Below are 20,109 nucleotides of genomic sequence, written 5' to 3' on the forward strand. Positions count from 1 at the left end.
CTCTGAGCTCCAAACTCTGATAGGAGTGGGAGTCGGAACAACTTTTGACCTCCGACCCTAATCGGAGTCAGAGGTCGGAGGTGAGCATTCTGACTCTGTCGGAGTTGAAGCCCACCCCTAACCAAGGGCCAGTTTGTAGCTAGGGTACTTACTTTACCTTACATAACATGTACGGATCTCTCGTACTTATACGTCATCGTCTAATTCTCATGACTAATCACAAGCATATATCAGGCATGCGTGATGTGATGAAACTAATACCACCATAATTCAGATCAAGATTCGATTGATATTTATATATATATATAAATTTTATGTGCAGTTATTTTTATGTACTTTTTGTGCACTCTACTAATATGATTAGCTGTGTCATTTTTTTAATATAAAATAATTACTTTAGCCAATTATATCTGTGAAGTGCACAAAAAATACGAAAAAATGACTATATGTATATAGCAGAACTCTTATATATATATATATATATATATGTGAGAGAGTACCCATATCAAGATTTCTACTTTGCTAGGTGATCAAGATCATGTAAGTTGCACATACATGCATGATGCACTTTCAACATGCAGGACACATGAGGGATCAGGACATGAAAAGAACATATATAGGTACGAGATCGATGCGTCGGGAAAGGATAAGGTGGGGAAAGAATGTCAAGCTACTTTTAGCGTATGAAGATAAAGAAGATTAATGCAAGGACGGATCCTGGCATCACATTATATGTTAGGGTTTTGGGTTGGTAAGGGTACTGACGTGTACAAATTGCTCTTGGTTTGATATTCCACTCAAGAAAGACAGAGAAAGGGAAAGGGGAAAGGCCAGGGACCATATTTTATATTCTTTGCCTTTATCACCTTTTTTAGATACGAAACAGAAGGAATATTACAACTCCATCCAAAATATAAAAGCAGAAAGGAGAAAAAAATTCTCTTATACTTGGGTCATTTAATTCGATTATGGAACAAAATATATACATCACCAGTCATGAAGAGATATGATCCATCGATCTATTCACTTAACTTGTGTTATAATCATTTTATTTATTCTCGATGAATTGCGATTCTCGTCTGATCTAGATCTCGTACGTGGTGCATGCATCTCGGCCATCTCGATCCTAGCTATACATAATGAGTAATACTACATGTAGTTATGGAGTGCGTAAGCGCCGTATAGTACATTTGAAAAAAAGTGAGGCCCACTATTAAAAAATTAATTTTTTTCATGTGAGTCTCGTATATATTTACTTTTTTAAAAGTGATTACGTGATACTTACGCACTTACGACTGTAATTATCATTTCTCATACAACGTAATATGGTTTCGGATGGCCAATTCATGTCATCATCGCTATTTGTTAATCCATGATCATCAGCATTTAACACCTAAATGAATCTGGGATCTTTGGTAATTTTGCTCATTACTCTATCTTGCAAACGAGAGTAATGTACACGAGAATTAATAACCAATTATATATAATCAAATATTATATACTGATTAACATGTGGAATGTACGCATCTCATCAAGCTTCTGAGGTAAGTTGATGTGATCGTCGTACGTCTAGGCTTTATATACAGACATGCAAGAGAATCATAAGTAGATCTCCTTAATTGTAAAAGTTTTCGCAAATTTGATTAGACAGTTTGAACCACGAATCATGTTCATGATTTGAAACAAAATGTGTTTCATATATTGAGAAGAATATATATATATACATACATACATATATATATATATTATATATGTTATCTTGCAGAAGTAGTATATGTTCTCCTAGATCTAATATCATGTCATGTAGTGTTGTTAAAAGATGGTAAAATATGCGGAATGCTCGATGCTAATAAATTATTGCTAATTGCAACCACAAGCTGCATTTATATAAATATTAGCGATTTGTCGATTATCCATGCAAGCACGAGCCTATTAGCCCCAAAATAACCAACTAGATGAAACGTCATTTTTCTAGGAAAAAAAATAGTGTGGAACCCTTATATATGGCCTGTCATAAGTAGTACATGGTAATAGACCTTTAAAGTATATATTTTAAAGACTAATTGTTTTCTTAGATAACATATTAATTTAAAGAAGAATTATTTTCTTTCAAGTATTGTTGTTTATTACATGTTGATCAATTTTTCATTATCTTATTTTGATTAATTATTCTACCCCTTTAGTGGGATGGAGGGGGACCGAAGAAACCGGAGGAAAGGGGATCATAAAAATCCCCTTAATTATTTGTTAAAGGGAGTGGGCAGATTGGAGGAGCTGACTCTTAAATCCAGCCCTGTTTGGCAATCAAGTGTGTGTATATATATATATAGATAGATATATATATATATATTTTGCTACTGATCATCATCCTCAGATATCACACTTATTTTTATTTATTTTATTTTATTTTATTTTTTTAAATTAATTGAATTCTTATACTCATCATTCATATATCATATATATTTGTTAAGAGAAAAAGTGTAGTACGTGATGTGTGAGGATGATGAATATAATTTTTCTTTTCAAAAAGTTTCAACGTTTAGCAACTTTTCTCTAACTTCATTTTTGAACATTATTTAAACATAAAACACTTTTCTCTTTCAAATTTTTAATTTTTTTTTCTAATCCTTACTCAAGCACAAAAATCATTACAATTTGTACAAACTCTAAAATAAAAAATAATCTTAAAAAATTATATTCAAACAATTTTCAAATTTTTTATCTATCCATTTTTATAAATTCCAATAAAAGACTTGCTTTAAAAAATATTTTTATTCAAATTTTTCTCTATTCTTTTCCAAAACCTAATGATATCAAACAAATTCTCAAAATATTCTCAAACATTTTTTGTAACCAAACATGGCGTTAGTTTTAGCAATCCAAGCACTTTTCAACTTTAAGTCATGTGTAGATTGTTAATTTCATTGATCCTAGTTTTAAACCATTTAGATAGAGATAAAATGATAATTTTGTATTTTTGTTCTTTTATACTTGATTTTCTTATCCTCGCGCGCGTCTGCTAAATAAAATTAAAGGATATGACGCTCTATCCATTATAGTCTTCTTATCAAATTAACACACCCACACACACACACACACATAAATACTCATTGCAGGGCCTTTTATTATATATCTATCTAATGGCTGATCAAGCCCCGGGGTTGTTTCTGTTTCCCCACTTTCTTTATCTCCTTTTAATTTTGACAGAGATGGGTGCTACGTACATAGACATCATCTAAAGCTCAAGAAAACTTTACGTGGAATTTTCATGTCATGCTCAGAGCCATGCACCAGCTGCTAGCTAGCTGGTTATTCGGTGATGCAACTATTCGTGCGCGACTACATCGATCTGGCTATCACCCTCTTATCCCACGCATGCAATCTTCATTTATAATATAAAGTTGATGACATTCTTCACCCACACATTTTAATCGCGGGTAGGCAACATTATATATATAATAATTTACCAAAAAAAAAAAACATTAGTGTAGTAACCGTACGTTCCATAATAATATTTTTCCTAGTGATCCACTTTCGGCTGTGTTTGGCTTATCTCTATAGGGTCGAAGATTCTTGGAACATGCAACTAGGAAAGATTGTTAGCAGCAAGCCACACAAGTCTCTATCAAGGGTGTTCATCACTGATTTGGACCCAGCTAAAATCCAAATTTTATATATCTCAGGGAACCTTCACCTTTTCATCCTGATGATCTCTTTCGTACGTGCTGCATGCTTCGGATTAAGTAAATAAATTTTATACATATAATAATCGATCCACGTACGTACCAAGTACTTTTGCTTCCCCTAGACGTTATATAAAAGGGCCTTGAGAGCTAATTCATTTCCATCACAAACCAAGCTAGCTGCCTTCTAAACTAGATCTCCTCTCAATCTTCATAGCCTACATTTGCCATATTTTCCATCACAAGTACCCACGATCGCTACTTACCTCTATTTTGGAGTTTATTCGTCTTCGGCAAGTACTACAAGCTTATACGTACGTACATTTATACTTCTTTTTTAGCACAGCGAGAGAGAGAGAGAAGATTCTTCAATTGTACTGAGTTAGCAGGGCCATCAATAATATCAATGGATCGCATTGTTAAAATTGCATCGCAAAAGGCAGTGGTGATCTTCAGCAAGAGCTCGTGCTGCATGTGCCATGCAATTAAAAGGCTGTTTTACGAGCAAGGAGTGAGCCCGGCAATTTTCGAACTTGATGAGGACTCGAGAGGGAAGGAAATGGAGTGGGCTCTCATGCGTCTAGGATGCAACCCCTCAGTTCCGGCAGTGTTCATTGGGGGTAAATTCGTGGGCTCTGCTAACACTGTCATGACACTTCATCTCAATGGCAATCTAAAGAAAATGCTCAAAGAAGCCGGAGCTATATGGCTTTGATTAACAGTATTACAGATCATTTGCCTAGCTCTAGCTAGCTAACCCCCTGCCCTAGACGTCCTAAGTTCTTAAATAAGGTTAACTCAGCTTTTTTTGTTTCCCTTTCCACCACTTTTTTTTTTGTAACTTTTCTGCATCTACTTATTAATTACATCTGGCGGCTCCACTAGGAACAATTAATGCGTGGCAAATAATTATACATAAGAGTACTCTCATGTGTAGTTCTAAATTTTAATAGCACACTACTACTTAAAAATTTGTACTATATTTAATTACTACAGCTGCTATTTATTAAGAAAAAAATAATAGTTATAATTGTGAATGTGTAAGTATCGTGTAATTATTTTATAAAAAGTGAATAAATACGAGATTTATATAAAAAAAATTAATTTTTTAATAATAAATTTCGCTCTTTTCCAAAACGATTATACGATGTTTGCGCATTCCATGACTATATATAGCATTATTCATATATATATATATATATATTAAGAAACTATATTCTTGTTAGTGTTGTTCCATCAAGCATGCATAATCTTGGGGATCTTGGGGGTGGGGGGTTTCATCGGGATGGATGGGGCCTCGCGCATTTATGATCATCCGATATTCCAATAACACTATCCCTTGTTTAATTACTAACCTAGAAATATTGCTCTCGAGAATATAATTAATTTGGATCAATTTAAGAAGTTATGCTATATATATATATATATTACTAAATTAGAGCTCCTTTTAAAAAATATATAATAAATTGCCCTATATATGATCGATCCACCATCTTCCTTGTCACTAAACAAAGTGCATGATTCCTTGCACGAATATTGCGTCCTTCTTAGGTTGTTAATTAGTAGAGTACTTGTTTTAGTTATCTATCTCTGATGCATCACATGCTTGTCCTTAGCTTTTGAGACAAGAATCTCGAATTTATATGCTACCCTTATAACCAATGCAGGAAAGTATTAAGGCTCCATTTGGATAGTAGATGTGTTTTATCTCATCTTATTATTACAAATTTTTTAAATTTCTATACAAAATATAATTAACAATTCAACTTCTTCAAATCTCAAAATAATAATAATAATATTAAAAAATAACATTCTAACAATATTTTATTTAACTTTTAACTTTTATTGTAACTCATCTTATCTCAAGTCACTGTCGAAACGAAACCTTAATATTGGTTGCTAATTCAATTCCTCCTTAACAAATATTATATATATATATATAGTTCCCTATCATCATGTGTATGTATCCTCCAAGTTTTCAACAGTCACTACAAAAGAAATGAGTATTTGTGACGATAATGACTATTTGCGATGAAAATAGATTCATTTTAGCAAGAAATATTCATTTTTATAGAAAATAACTGATTACAAATAACAATTTTCTTACCATGAGTACGCTACTACTTACCTCTCCTCGCATATAATTAAGTACAACTAGCTACCACTACGTGATCGGTCTTTATTTTTTCCACATCATGTGTATGATTATTGAGATCATCGATGGTGAATGAATTGAGTTTCATGTTTTGGTAATAGACAAAAGAGAGAATTTGTTGACCTAGTTAACTAGCTAGTCCCCATAGGCCGTACGTAAGTAGTTCTCATCATTATCTAATTAATCAAGATTTCATGAGTTTCTAATTTTTACTACACATGAAGGGGCACTTTAATTAGCTAGGTTATACAACTCGATCGTTGCAATTGTTAAACAACTAAATAATATTCTAATCACTGTTCATGGTTAGTTGCAACGAGGTTTTATCAATTCAAAATTTTCGTTGCAAATGCAACTATTTTCAACGAAATATTTTGTATCGTTGCAAATGACAATGAAAAAAAATGTTCCTTGCAAATGTTCGTTGCAAAAAATCATATATATTGTAGTGTTATAGTCTTATATATCAAAGAATATTGCAAAATAAAATGTGGGGAAAAATGGGCGGGGGTATCCCCATCCGCACAAGTGCTAGACTTGCCAATTTGAATGGAATGATTATTTGGCAAAGGAAAAAAAATATAATCCATTCATTGTCAAAATTAAACATTGATCATCAAGACCTGATTTGATAAAGAGTACTGTAAATTCAATTGGGAGATGATCTAGATCAGGGGGTTGGGTCAATTTATCTAATGAGAAAACCAAACATAAGTTAAATGTTGGATGGCAAGAAACTCACTCTAACTTGTAGATGGTGTATAGAATATAATACAAATAATTAAATTTACTTCTTCCTATCAGTTTAAACTTTTGAAATAAATGATGATTTCACATACTACCATAATAGAAGTCTTGAATTCAAATTTTAACTCTACAGTACTCTACCGCATTCAAAACTTTAAAAAAATCTTCAAATTGGACTTGGCGAAATTCGAAGCACCATTTGTTTTAAGCATTTTATTAGGACCAAATGTCTTCATGAAATTTCACCCAAAGCTCTGATTTTTTTCTTTTATCTTCTTTTTCTCTAAGCCAGAAAGCTCTCTCTTTCATATATAAATCAAATTGATGAGAACGTACTAGAGAAGAAGATCGATAACGAAAAATGGAAGCTATCAACCACCAATATTTGAGAATTTTTCTACTTTTCGAGTATATATCCATCCATAAAAGCAGCACTTTTAACTTTTGGGGTATATATCCAGTATCCCCATCAGCTGACCTCACCCATATATAATAGCCACAAAATATTAATTAGGTTCTCCAGGAGGGAGAGAGAGAGAGAGAGAGCTTTATTAAATGCCCAGGACAAAAAAAAAAAAAAAAAAAAAAAAAAAAAAAAAAAAAAAAAGGAAGAAGAAGAAAAAGAAAGAAAACCGAGAAAAATACATAAATGTTCATCAGGGATATATATCGTTTAATCACAACAACTAGCGCGGCTTGAAGGAATACATACTTCGGTCATGTACTTAGATAGACCTCAAAGACCAACAGTACTACTCAGAATTCATTTTAAGATCTGCAATATTATTCAATTAGTTATGCCTATTATATATGGATTATATATGGCCAAACAGATATGTATATATATATATATATGTGTGTGTGTGTGTGTGTGTGTGTGTGTGTGTGTGTTATATGCCATTGAAAAGCCAGAAAGAGGTAGAAGATCGAAAAGAATAAAAGACAGAAAACTGCGTATAGAGAGAAAGAAAGAAAGAAAATGAAGGAAAAGCAAGAACATGAGAAAATGAAGGAAAAGCAAAAACATGCGAGGTGGTGGCTAGATAGGCCAGCAAATATTCACTTTGTCCATAGTAGTGTGATCGATGGAATTGGAATTGATTCCACTTTATCTAACAATAGAGAAAGCCACTATTCCGTCTTTCCACGACCTCATTCATCTGACGCTTTTTTTTTTTAATCTAAAAAATAATATTTCTGTTCACTTATGCAACACTATACTTCCAAAACTTTAATCTAATTATGTTCTTGAGGCACTCATTCGGATCGAAAAACCAGCTTGTACTGCATGGCATATATGCAGTTCTTGTAACTGAGATTAGGCTACTGTCTATATATATATATATATATATATATATTATCATCATTTTTCTCATAATTTGACATTAGATGATAGGTTCACAAGTAAAATATAATAAATCATCTTCAATCATCTAATGCATGCCACCTCATAGCCGATGATGAGTACAATTACTTTACATATATATATATATATATATATATATATGCATGCTCATGATGACGAGGGTTCTGCTTTCAGACTACAAATTTGGAGGCTGCAGGAAAATATTTCCCCTTTTTTTATTATTGAGTTTTTAAATCACTACTTTAGACTAAAGTCTCGTTTGGTTACACAAATTAGATAAGCTTAGATGAAAAATCTGTGAATGGTAGGGAGATAGTTTGTAAATAGTAATAAAATAAATTGAGTTAAGATGTTTTATGAGATTTTGGAAAATGAGAGAAAAACATTAGTTGAATAAAAATATTATAAAGTTAAAATTTTGTTAGAATATATTTTTTAAAAAAATTTGAATTATTTCTTATGTTTTGTTTGGAAGTTTGAAAATTTTGTAATAATTAAGTAATGATTATAGGATAAAATTTAAAATTTAAAATTGAAAAGTGTTTGTGTTTGGATGTTGAGATAAGATGAGATGAAATGGGTTGAATTTACAAGCAATCATACGTACTACCTATTGTCAATTTCCTAAAGCTAACAATATACATGCAAGATGATCAGGGTGTTCTTAAAGCAAGCTTAAATTAATATAAACAACCAGTTACCTGGATATCATTTTTTTTTTTTTTTTTAAATAGAGTGAAAAAGACTTATCTGGGCTTTGTTGCTTCTTTTGCTAGCTTCAGGATGGTCATGCTGATCCAGAGCAATTTCTTTCGTGGACCTTAGGTTCAAGCGACTGGGCTTCAACCCAAGTATGCAGATATCGATCACTGTAAGCACTAAGCCCAAAACTAAAAGTACTCTCCATGACCAACACTTCCAAATATGCAGATATCACACGCACGCATGTTTCACTTTAACCTAGGGGTGCTACCCGTACCATACGGTGCGGGGCCACCCCTCTGTGACACTCTTAAATTTTTCTTGGGATTAGACAGATATTTGAAGCGTCGAGACATGAAATATAAGGTTATTTACGCCCGTTCATGACATATATGATGCAATATTCCTAACATGTATCTAGTATTATGCAATATTTACAGTGGATAAATTTTTTTCTTTAGCAAAACTATGCACCAAACTGAAAATATCTCAAATACTTAAAACATACTTCATACAAAATGACATACTAAACAGTTGAGATCACAATGATAGTCCAAAATGGATGTGACCAAAAGAGTATTGGAGATTCAACTCCATAAGTAGAAGTAGTAATTTAAATTAACTACCATACTATCATCGACGTCGCACCGTCGCTTAGTCAATAGTTTCCAATTAATCGATTCTCGGCTCTCTTTCAGATCCTGTAACAAGATTTACCATTCCCACAGGAATGGTAGTTGGGACTACTACATCGAGATTTGATTACAAATCTCAGCAAGTTAACAGAAAACCTCCACACAGGTTAATGATGGGTGCATGGCAGTAAAAGTAAGAATACATAATCAAAGTCATAAGTAATCATAGTATAACTTGACAAATAACATAACATAACTGACATAACTTAACTGAAGCGTAAACTGAACCTGACTTGCTTGAAATAAACTGGACTTAAACAGAGACTTGACTTAACATGAGCTTGATTTGAAACTTTACTTAACATGAACTTAGACTTGAACTGAAACTTAACTTGATTTGAGACTTGACTTAACATGAACTTGAAACATATTGTGAACGTGAACTTGAAACATATTATGAACGTGAACTTGAACATAACATTCTTGTCTCGTGGAGTCACCACGATGTTATTTTTGTCTTGTGGAGTTACCACGATTCTATTCTTGTCTCCTGGAGTTATCACGATGTTATTCTTATCTCATTGGAATTACCACGATGCTATTCTTGTCTCATGTGGTTACCATGGTTTACTAAAAATCATGAACTGAACAATAACTTAATTGCATTAGAACGTACATGAACTTGAAATCTTAATCTTTAACTGATTAAACTTAAATTTTTGGGTGCTACATGGGTCCCCTAGAGCCATGTGTCTCTGCTGATTACCGCATCACACACATGTATTTGCACCAGCTGTGAGCGCATTATATGTGACACACTTATTGTGGTCCCCATACCTCGTGTGCCACACTGACTGTGGACCCCATGAGAATTGAAATGTGGCTCCATCGGCATTAGTGACTAGTGCGCTCTGGTAACCAGCTAGTTAGGCTCCACCCGCTACCTGTTGACAGTATTTCATCAACTTAGGACATTTCAAACCTCTTTAGACACTCCAGCAAGAACAAATGAATTTCACTAGTATATTACCTCATCCTAGTACTTATAGTTGTGATTGACATGAATAATTTAACATGACTGTTCTCGAAATACACAAATTGTATTCGAAACGAAACGTGACTGGAGTATGAAAGGACAGAAGCCCTGACATAACACAACATGATTTGAATGTAACTCAAAAGATATGACTTACTTGAAATAGAAACATTTTGTAACATGGCATAACATGTAACAGACAATATTTTGTAACATGGCATAACATGTAACAGGCAACATTAACATGTCGTACTTGCAATAGTGAATATTACATGACATGACATACATGTAACATATGACATACGTAACATGACATACTTGCAATGTATAGCGATACGTGACAGAATATCTTGTGTAACAGATGAATAACTTGTGACAAAATAAATTCTATGCAATAGATAAATATGTAATGACTTGGCATGACATATATGATAACATACATATATACACTTTAGTTCACTTACTTATCACTCATACACATTAAACTGCTAGTAAGTTAAAAGCTAATTTACCTCGATTTTCGTGTTTCTAGACAAAACCTAAGCACGATAACGAGGAACTGAAAGTAGTGATTTCTAAATGTTAGAACTTAATCACTAACAATTAGAAATATGAAAAAAATATTAAGTTAGAGTGAAATTACCATTTTACCCTCTACATGTGGAAAAATGACTATTTTACCCCTAACTTAAGGATTTTGCATCATAATTCCAAAAATCACCAAAATTTACATACCTTATGTAAATTTTGTCCTAAGATCAAATATCAATTCAGAAAAATTTAAAACTAAACACAACCATTAAAACTTTTTAGGGGCCGAAACTTACATAGGCTATTTCCCTTGATTTTTGTTGCAATTCTTTTAAATTTCAAAACTCATAATTAAACCAATTTTTTTTTTTTTACAATATACTCATAAAATATTTCTAAGAATAATCATGTTTTGAATCATGAACAAAAGTCATCAAAATCACTAAAATCATACTTGAACTTTTCAGTTTTTCTTCTAAGTTCAAAACAGATTGTTGTTTCTAACTTGTTTTGATCAACCTCTTGATCCAAGACTTAAAAAGATGTGATATTCAAACAAAAACATCACATGATTTAAAAATGTATCCTAAAATAGATCTAGGCTTTAAACTCAAGATCACATGGTTACAAAACAACCAAAACATGAATTTAGCCAAGAACATCATCACTTTGGCCTGACCGAATATCTCCTTGCATAAAATTTCATATCTTTGAAACTAAAATGAAATATCCTCAAACAAACATTCTAACATGTATATAAGAGGTTTAGAAATTAGGATCCTCAAATAAAAATATCAAAACCATTTGGAATAAGATTAGACTATAAAAGATTTAAACTTTCTCAAAACAGAAACTGTATTTTGCTCTTCCAATTTCTAAGTTTCTAGATCTAAGAAAAGTTTTGACCAAAACTTTTGATCATACAAAAAATCCTCAACCAATAATTATATACACATGTTAACAGTACTCCATAAAAATTTTGGACCAAGATCTATTCATTAGCATGGTTAAAAAACTCCAAAATATAACACACTTTCCAGTTTATCGCCTAGAATGACCTTTATGGGGTTTAAACAACTTTTGATCAAACAAATGATCTCCAAATGGAACAAATAAGGTATGAACGTAAATTAGACTAAAAAAGAAAAAAGAAACAACTTTCATGAAAAAAAGGTTTCGAGCAAACACTTACAAAAGCTTAAAATTAGGCATGTAAAAGAGTTCAGAAAAATTGCCCTAGAGGGTCTTTTGTGTTTTATCAAAACAAAGTGTAAAGGATAGATGATTTTATGGGAAGTGGACTGGAGGGCTTCTTACACAACTTATGGAAGATGATAAGGTTGAAATAAAACTTGAGTGTTGGTCTTTTCTACCTAATACAATATACAAAAATCAGTCCATGATATTTTCTCTAGGTTGAGTATAAAATTGAAAGAGTGATGTGACCCTTTAGCTTTTTACTTCAAGAACCTTCTAGACCCTCTTTTGGAAAGATTTGGTCAGCCAAGTGGGGGTGTAAAATTTAACCAAGAAGCAATGCTAATGTGGCAAAATTCGTGGGCTTTAATGGGCCTTAACTGAATAGGCCTAAATTTTAGAGTTTTAAGAGGGTTTGAGTTGCTATCAAGCACAAATCTAATATCTCTTGGGCCAATCAATTTTTCAAGGTTAAAAAGATTGGATAAAGATGTTCTAATACAAATTTGAAAGATTAATAGCATGTCAAAGTAATTTAATCAAACAATTAAACATAATGCTAGAAATTGATTCATTTAAGTTTTGGAGGTCAACTTTATGGTTTAGATAAAACCGTTTAGGATTTCGATTCCAATCATGTTTTTGGGTTCTCAGTTGGATTTCAACCATATAGGATTTTACTAGGGTGTAAGTCCTCTTTGGTTGGGCACAATTTGATTGGTCGGATGGAATAGGGTTTTGCTTAGGTGGCATGATCTCACACCTTGATTCCTTCAAATCCATCAAACGTTCCTCATGGTGCCGAGTGTCTAATATTATTCATTATGTGTGGCTAAGATCTTACCAAATATCCAAATAAAACTTCTCTAATCTAACTTAGACATTCTACAGTGTGATTTTGAAAACACTACACTTTGTGCGCTTACCGAGATTACTATTCACTCCAAAAAAGTTAATAATAAACTTAGTACTGAAAAATTCTAAATATTCATATTAACATATAGTGAAAATTGTTTACTGAAATTCAATCCTGAAGTGCCCCTAAAAGTAATTTCACAGTTTTGAACAGGCGTTTTGTCCCAAAATATGAAAATAGAATTATTGCACTATAAAATTCTAAATAATCAACTTAATCCAATGGCGCATACCATAACGCATTCCGACACTTATAACTACCTCAAATAATAAGAATCTCCCTTCTTGCACCATAGTGAGTGATAACACTAATTATATTGACAGACTAAAATCTATGCGATTGGTCGATTCGTAAAAACCCCATAGAAAGCCAATAGAAATTCCACATTTGAGTTTCTAGTGGGTTATTACACCCTCCCTGCCAGCATGGGACGAGGGGAGGTTTTCGCCCTCGGTGGGTGCCCCTGTGGTGTGGGGGCAGGGTACCCTGTCTGAGTATCGGGTGTGGGGACGGATCCATCCCTCCCTCCCCCCCCCCCCCCCAAAAAAAAAAAAAGGGGGGGGGGGTCATAGGCCTAGAAGCTATTTTGGGCCCAACAATAAATAAATAAAAAAGAGTATAATAATTAAATAGCAATAAACAATGCATTAAATTTATAATAAAAAAATACAAATTAAGAGAAGTACTACTAATACTCCTAAGTCCTAACTCCTAAGCTATTACAATTTACAATAATACAATTTATAATAAAATTATAATAACTAAACTATTACAATAATACAAATTAAGAGAAAATAATTACAAACATAAAATAGACATTGTATCAACATTAGAAAGAATTGAATATATAAAATCTAAATACAATTGAACATAAATGATAAAAGCAAGTTGTTTGAACTTTGACTTTGACATTTGAGGTGGGTGGCCAAAGGTGGAAATATAATTTAGTGCTATTTGTTGTGAGTCGTGAAATCATAAAATCTGAAACATTAAGAATTAAATAGGAAGATAACTTAGAATTATAAATAAGAAACAAAAGATAAAATTACAACGAACCATTAGAAATGAAAAAATTACAAATTAAAATCTGACAAAATAAGATGAGATGGGGGTCAAGATGCGACATTGAGCATATATCATTTGAATTTTGGCCTGGAATTAGGAATGAGGCTTGAGGTGCGCATATGACAGTAAGATTATAAAAACAATTAGATACCAAAAATTTTATAAATACGAAAAAAAATTAAGGGACAATACAAATTATACAAACCTATGGCAATGGTGGGTTATTTCTATATGCATCACAATATGATATAAATGTTATTCATATGTTAATTTTTGGGTACTTTCAACCATTAAAACAGTAAAGAACTTCATAATTTTTACCCAACCTTCACCTGTTTATTTATAGCGTTGTAACTTTAAAGTTAAAAGTTCTATCGGCAATGAAAGGGTCAAACCAGAACATCATGCAACACATGAATCTTAATGGATGAGGTTTTTGGTCAAACAAGAACATAGTGCAACAAATTGCTTTCAATGGATGGATTTTCTCAAAAAGTAAAAGAGGTAAAAAAAAAGTCTGGACAAAGAATTATGATTCAACTCACAACGGTAGCTGTGTGAAGGAGTGAGTGATACTGATATCTCACATAAAAGGGCAGAGCAAAAGTGAACCTTTCTAAGAAAGTAGAAAATAACAAGAAAAAACTTGACATAAGTGAGCCTTTTTTTATCAGTTTCATATTTGATTATACTTTCCTGACATAAAAAAGGATTCTGTAACCATAGTTCTTTGGGAACATAGTAGATTTGGACCAACTTATTTTTTGTCATGAGTGATCAATTTTGAATTAATGCAACTATGCATATAGCAACACACTCATTTTTCACATAAACTTCAATCCTACCAATAGCAACAAAGCTGCAACTTACACCGAGTGCAGAACCTGGGCAGAACCTCTTCTCTTCTATTTTTTTTCTTTCTTTTTTCACCCTCATCATCATTCTCAAAATGAATGAAGCTAGTTGGCTCTTGCACAACATCAATCACTCATTAAAAAAGTTCTAAACTTTATATCATCACAAAGCTAAGCTATTATAGTATATATTTAAACTTACAAACATTAACAGACGATAACTTCTAATCCAACCTGAAAATTACAAAAAATATTACACCCAGAAAAGAAAAAGAAAAACCAAACAAAACAAATGGAGAAACAAAACAAACCCTAAGATAATTAAGAGTTTCTGATTGGAACCCTAAACTAATTTAGGGTTCGGATTAAAATCAAAATACACACAAAAATAAAATCACAACATGAAACACATGCACAATCAAAATTCAAATATCGATTCTCTACAACTCACAATTTACAAATCTCATCCTCCATATCCATTTAATCCTAACCTTTTTCCAATATCCATAACTAAAAAAAAAAAAACCAAAAAAAACATAAAATACTAAAAGGGCTTTTGGATTTGGGGCTTACTTTCGGCGACAATGATGCAGACAACTGTAGCAGCGACGGCGACGACAACTACGACGGACACAAAGAGCAATAGAGATGAGTGGATACAATGATAGAGAGTGATGGAGAGAGAACTGGGAGAGAGAACTGTAATTCGAGAAGAGGAGGGGGGACTTAACACCCCAGACCAAACAGTGTTGTTTTTTCTATAATGATAAACGTCGTCGTTTGGTCTGGATTGTTTTAAAAAAAAAAAACTCCATATACAAAATGACGCCATTTTATCTATGATGTCGTTTTGTCTATGACGGTTTTTTTAGTATAATTATATATATGTGGGTTGCGGGGTGGGGGAAACCCAGTGCGAGGTTGGGCCCCCTTTGTCCCCAACCTTCGATGGGGGCCATAGATGCGGGCGGGGCCACCTGCCCCTGTATCTGCGATGCGGATCCCTCGTCCTGCCTAGGCAGGAGCGGGACCCCGCTGCCCACCCACTTTAACTAGCGGTCCTGCACTTCTAAATAAATTATATACACTGTATTTAATTTTTAAGTAATTGTAGAAAAAATAAATAAACAACTCTCTTTTGGGATAAAAAGAAAAATTATACTCATCATTCTTATACCACGCCCATATTTTTTTTTTCTTCCTTACTAAATATATGATGTATAAATTATGAGTATAATGATTCATTTAGTTTAGTAAGAATGAAATAAAATAAAAAATTAAGTGTATGGTGTGGAGGTGGTAAGTAGAAAGGTTCCCAAAAAAATAGATGATAACCAGTGTGGATCAAATACAATCCACGTGTCACCCTTACAAAATAGAAAGTTTAATAATCCCTAGATGTTTGGAGAGTACTGCTTGGTGTTTGATGATCTCTAGGTTGGTCCCAACTTAGGACGGCTTGAATCGTATGTTCAAAGTCAAGTGGTCAACAGTCAGTGACCTTACTCAGAAAGCCACGCGGTTGGCAATGATTGGTTTGACCATGGTCATGAGCCATTCTTTTTAACCCGCAAATACTGCAGACTGCTTATAAAGAACTTCAGTGCTTAGATTGTATTTAACATATACTATGATCCTTTAACTGTCTAGCTAGCTCGTCTCTTTGATAGATAAATCTGTCTTTCATCATTTTAACTTTGTGAATTGTAAGAGAGTGAAGTGAAGGTGGGTGGCGCCCATCTATACCGTTCTCTTTAGATAGATTGATTCTAATCCTTAGAACACACAGCACAAAGCAGCACGGTGGCAAGCAAAAACAAAAAAATGTATTAAGCATAGATCGAATAATTCAATTAATTATTTAATTTTAAGTAGTAAGTATACAAAAAATCCCCAAGTCCATGCAAGAATAATATTCTGCAGACGAGGATCGAAACCTTGGTAAGGAGATCAACTCGGTTTTAATACAAATTGATTCATATTTCTTTTAATAATTTGATGTCACATTAAAAAATAATAAAATGATAATAATTAAAAAGCTTAGATATGTTTCTAATTAATGTTGCATTGAGCATAATATTAATTGACCATTTGTAGTTAAAATTTCCAATCTTTAGGAAATTTATTTGGGTTTTCTTCATTTTTTTTTTCATTTGAGTTTACTGAAAAGCAATGTTTTAGCCCAAAGATTTTTGGTGTACTTTCAATAGAAAATGATAAATTTATAATTAATTTATTACTATTTTATAATTCTACTTAATATGAAGGGTAGTCATGTAAAATTAAAATTATTTTTTGATAAAATAACATAATTATATTGATTGATTTAAAATAAATTATAAAAAATTATAAATATATCGTTACTATTTTCAATTATCTCCAAACAAACTTGGAAAGTCTTTTATTTCTCCCAAAGACATCACCAATTATTTAATTTATATTTCAATATAATACTGTTTGGCAGGAAAAAAAAAAGTTTAAAAAAGGATGAATGTGTTAAGAAAAAAAGATGATAGAGATGATCAAAAGACTGATACAGTAAGTCATGGAGGAATGACCATATTTGCTGTCATTTGTCGTGATTATATTAGTGTGCTTTAAGGTTTTCAGCTTTTAGAGCACTCTTATTCAAATACGCAAATACAAATAAAAGGAAGAATTTGGCAATAGATCATAAAAATATATATTATGTAAATGTAAAAAAAAAAAAACGACTTTTAGTTATAGTAAACTAAATGGTCATATTTCATGTTTACTGTAGCTAGACCAAAACTATAAAAAAAATGAGTTTTTTTTTTTTTTTTTTTTTTTTTTTTTTTTTTTTTTTTTTTTTTTTTTTTTTTTTTTTTTTTTTTTTTTTTTTATCCTGCTCATGTCTCTTTTTGTCACTTTGCACTTGAAGTGTTGCTGTCCCTCGTGTTAAACGTCTTGCATTGAATTTATTTTACATTAAATTATTGTTCTGCTATTAAATAATTTTGTTCACCCATACTTAAAAAAAAAAAAAAAACTCTAAGCTCATATGATTTTGGTATTTAATTATAGTTTGTCTCTACCAATCATATGTGAATTATAATTTAATTATTAATTAACATATACGTGGTAGAATTGTAAAATATGAAAAAATAACTTAGAAAAACAAATATTATTATTAAATTACTTTATTATTATTTTAACTAATATATGAATAATTTAATGTGAGATTAAGTTTTGAGTAGAATAGCCAAATGTAAAATCATGTGGTTTAAACATGTAAAATCATGTGGTTTCCAATAGCCAAATGTAAAATCACCCGAGGTCTTAATATACGGTTTAAACATATTTTTAGAGAAGGAAACAAAGCTGCGGATTGGCTCGCAAACGATGGTAGCGCGGAAAGGAGATAGGAGTATATGTCGAATCACATCCCAAGGGAACTCAAAGGGATATTATGCTTGGATAAGTGTGAATTACCTTACATCAGAAGGAGGTAGAGGTCTGTTTTGGCGTCAATTTCAGCATGGCATCAATTACGTTCACGCGGTCCTTGCAGAGGATTTAGCCTTTTCGATTTTAGAACTTGGTTTAGACTTGGTTCAGGCCTTGGTTTTTTTTTTTTTTTTTTTTGACACTTGGTTTTGGGTTTTAGTTTTATAGTGTTTGATTTTGTAAGCCCCTAAGTGTAATGATGATTCCATGGTTTTTCTCCGCCATAAGTGAGGTTTTCTTTTAGTAAACTTGGGACGGGATCGCTATGTGTGTGGCTACCGGCTCTTCAAAAAAAAAAATGTAAAATCATGTAATATTATGCAAATTATGACTTTGTATTTGTATAATCTAATGAAGATGCTCTTAGTGCCTCATGAGCATATTAGCATTAGCTTCATCAAAAGTCTAGCCAAATGCAAAATATAATTTATTTCTTCCAAACACAGATTAGCCAAAAGATAAATTGGAAACTTTGAGTTACAGTAAAACGCTATTTTCTTTTATATTTGGAGTGCTATTGTTCACTTACCAAATGTATTTTTTATTCCAGTTTAATCCCGCAACCATATTTTTATTTTTCGTATGTAGGTACCAATATAGGTAAACAAGTACTTGGCATATAGTGAGGGAATGAGAGTCATTGAATTTGGCAAGCAATAATTATAGTAAACAAGTAATAGATGATGAGGCCACATAAGTATGATGTGGGTAATTAGGTTGAGGAAAAAAATTAGTTGAGAAATAATAATTGAAGTATCAAATTAAATTATTAATGTACATATGGTTATTAGAATTGTAAAATATGAAAGAAAAATTAAAAATATTCTTATTAAAAAAATAATATTATATTATTATTTTGATTAATCCAATGACTAATCCAACGTAGGGTTATAGATAGAGGGGTTTTGGATTTATGAAAAAATGTATTTTTCATCAAATTTTCAATATGACTTTGATGAAGCCAATGCCAATGATCAGGAGTGTGCAAGCAGTGCGCCAACCCGTCTGCATTTAGAACTTTTTAATTAATATACATCAACGTAAAAAAAAAAAAAAAAACTCTAAATACAAGTGAGTTGGCACACCCTGTCTACCTAGCATGCCACCCACAAAATGAAACAGTGCGTTTTAATCTTGCAAAATGGGGCTTTGGCGGATGAGCATGAGATGAAAATGGGATGTGAGGAAATTTCAAGTAAGAAACAAAGGCATTGTTGCAGCAAGCACATACTCTAGAAGGAACATGGCCGAGAACAAAATCATCAAAATACCTAAGGGTTGCTTATCTTAATCAATAGACAGCGAGTTAAACTCATCACTTTGAAACAAAGGAGGCAAAGTGGGTATCCTAGAAGTTGCAAAGATGGGAACATTGTGGGAAGCAAAAGGTGAAGTGGAAGAGAGAGAAAGTTGACTTGAGGAACTGTGTTTGTGGGTAGGCCTAGAAGTGGGAGATGTCGAAGTATGGGGAGTGTAGTTGGAGGAAGAAATGGGTTCTTGGAGAGCAGCACCAGCAGCCACACCAGTAGTTCTTGCAATAGTAACTGCTCTTCCAATTGTCCTTAACATGCTTCCTCCACTTCCACCTACCATGCCTTTGCCATCAAACATAGACACTCTCCCCTAGTTGTGTTATCAATCTGTGTCTTTGATGTTTAAAATCTATCTAATTTGATCGTTGATAAAGGAATGTACTAGGTCTTCCTTCTGTCTCAGACCGATGTTGATATTTTCGAGGAGATCAAGGGATAAGG

General features: G+C 32.5%; 1 protein-coding gene and 1 long non-coding RNA gene across 2 annotated transcripts; both read left to right on the plus strand.

The window, feature by feature from the left end:
* Window positions 1–20: 20 nt before the first annotated feature.
* LOC121252161 lies at window positions 21–19,964 on the plus strand. Its single transcript, XR_005938183.1, has 5 exons — window positions 21–31; window positions 8,734–8,737; window positions 9,254–9,261; window positions 12,364–12,368; window positions 19,762–19,964. It is a non-coding gene; the product is annotated as an uncharacterized LOC121252161 (long non-coding RNA).
* On the plus strand, window positions 3,838–4,627 carry LOC121252086 (monothiol glutaredoxin-S10-like). Its single transcript, XM_041151596.1, has one exon. It carries the CDS (start codon window positions 4,090–4,092, stop codon window positions 4,396–4,398), a length of 309 nt encoding a protein of 102 aa, XP_041007530.1. The 5' UTR covers window positions 3,838–4,089; the 3' UTR covers window positions 4,399–4,627.
* Window positions 19,965–20,109: the final 145 nt, after the last annotated feature.

The sequence above is a fragment of the Juglans microcarpa x Juglans regia genome, chromosome 1D (assembly GCF_004785595.1).
Source record: "Juglans microcarpa x Juglans regia isolate MS1-56 chromosome 1D, Jm3101_v1.0, whole genome shotgun sequence".
Lineage (NCBI taxonomy): Eukaryota > Viridiplantae > Streptophyta > Magnoliopsida > Fagales > Juglandaceae > Juglans > Juglans microcarpa x Juglans regia.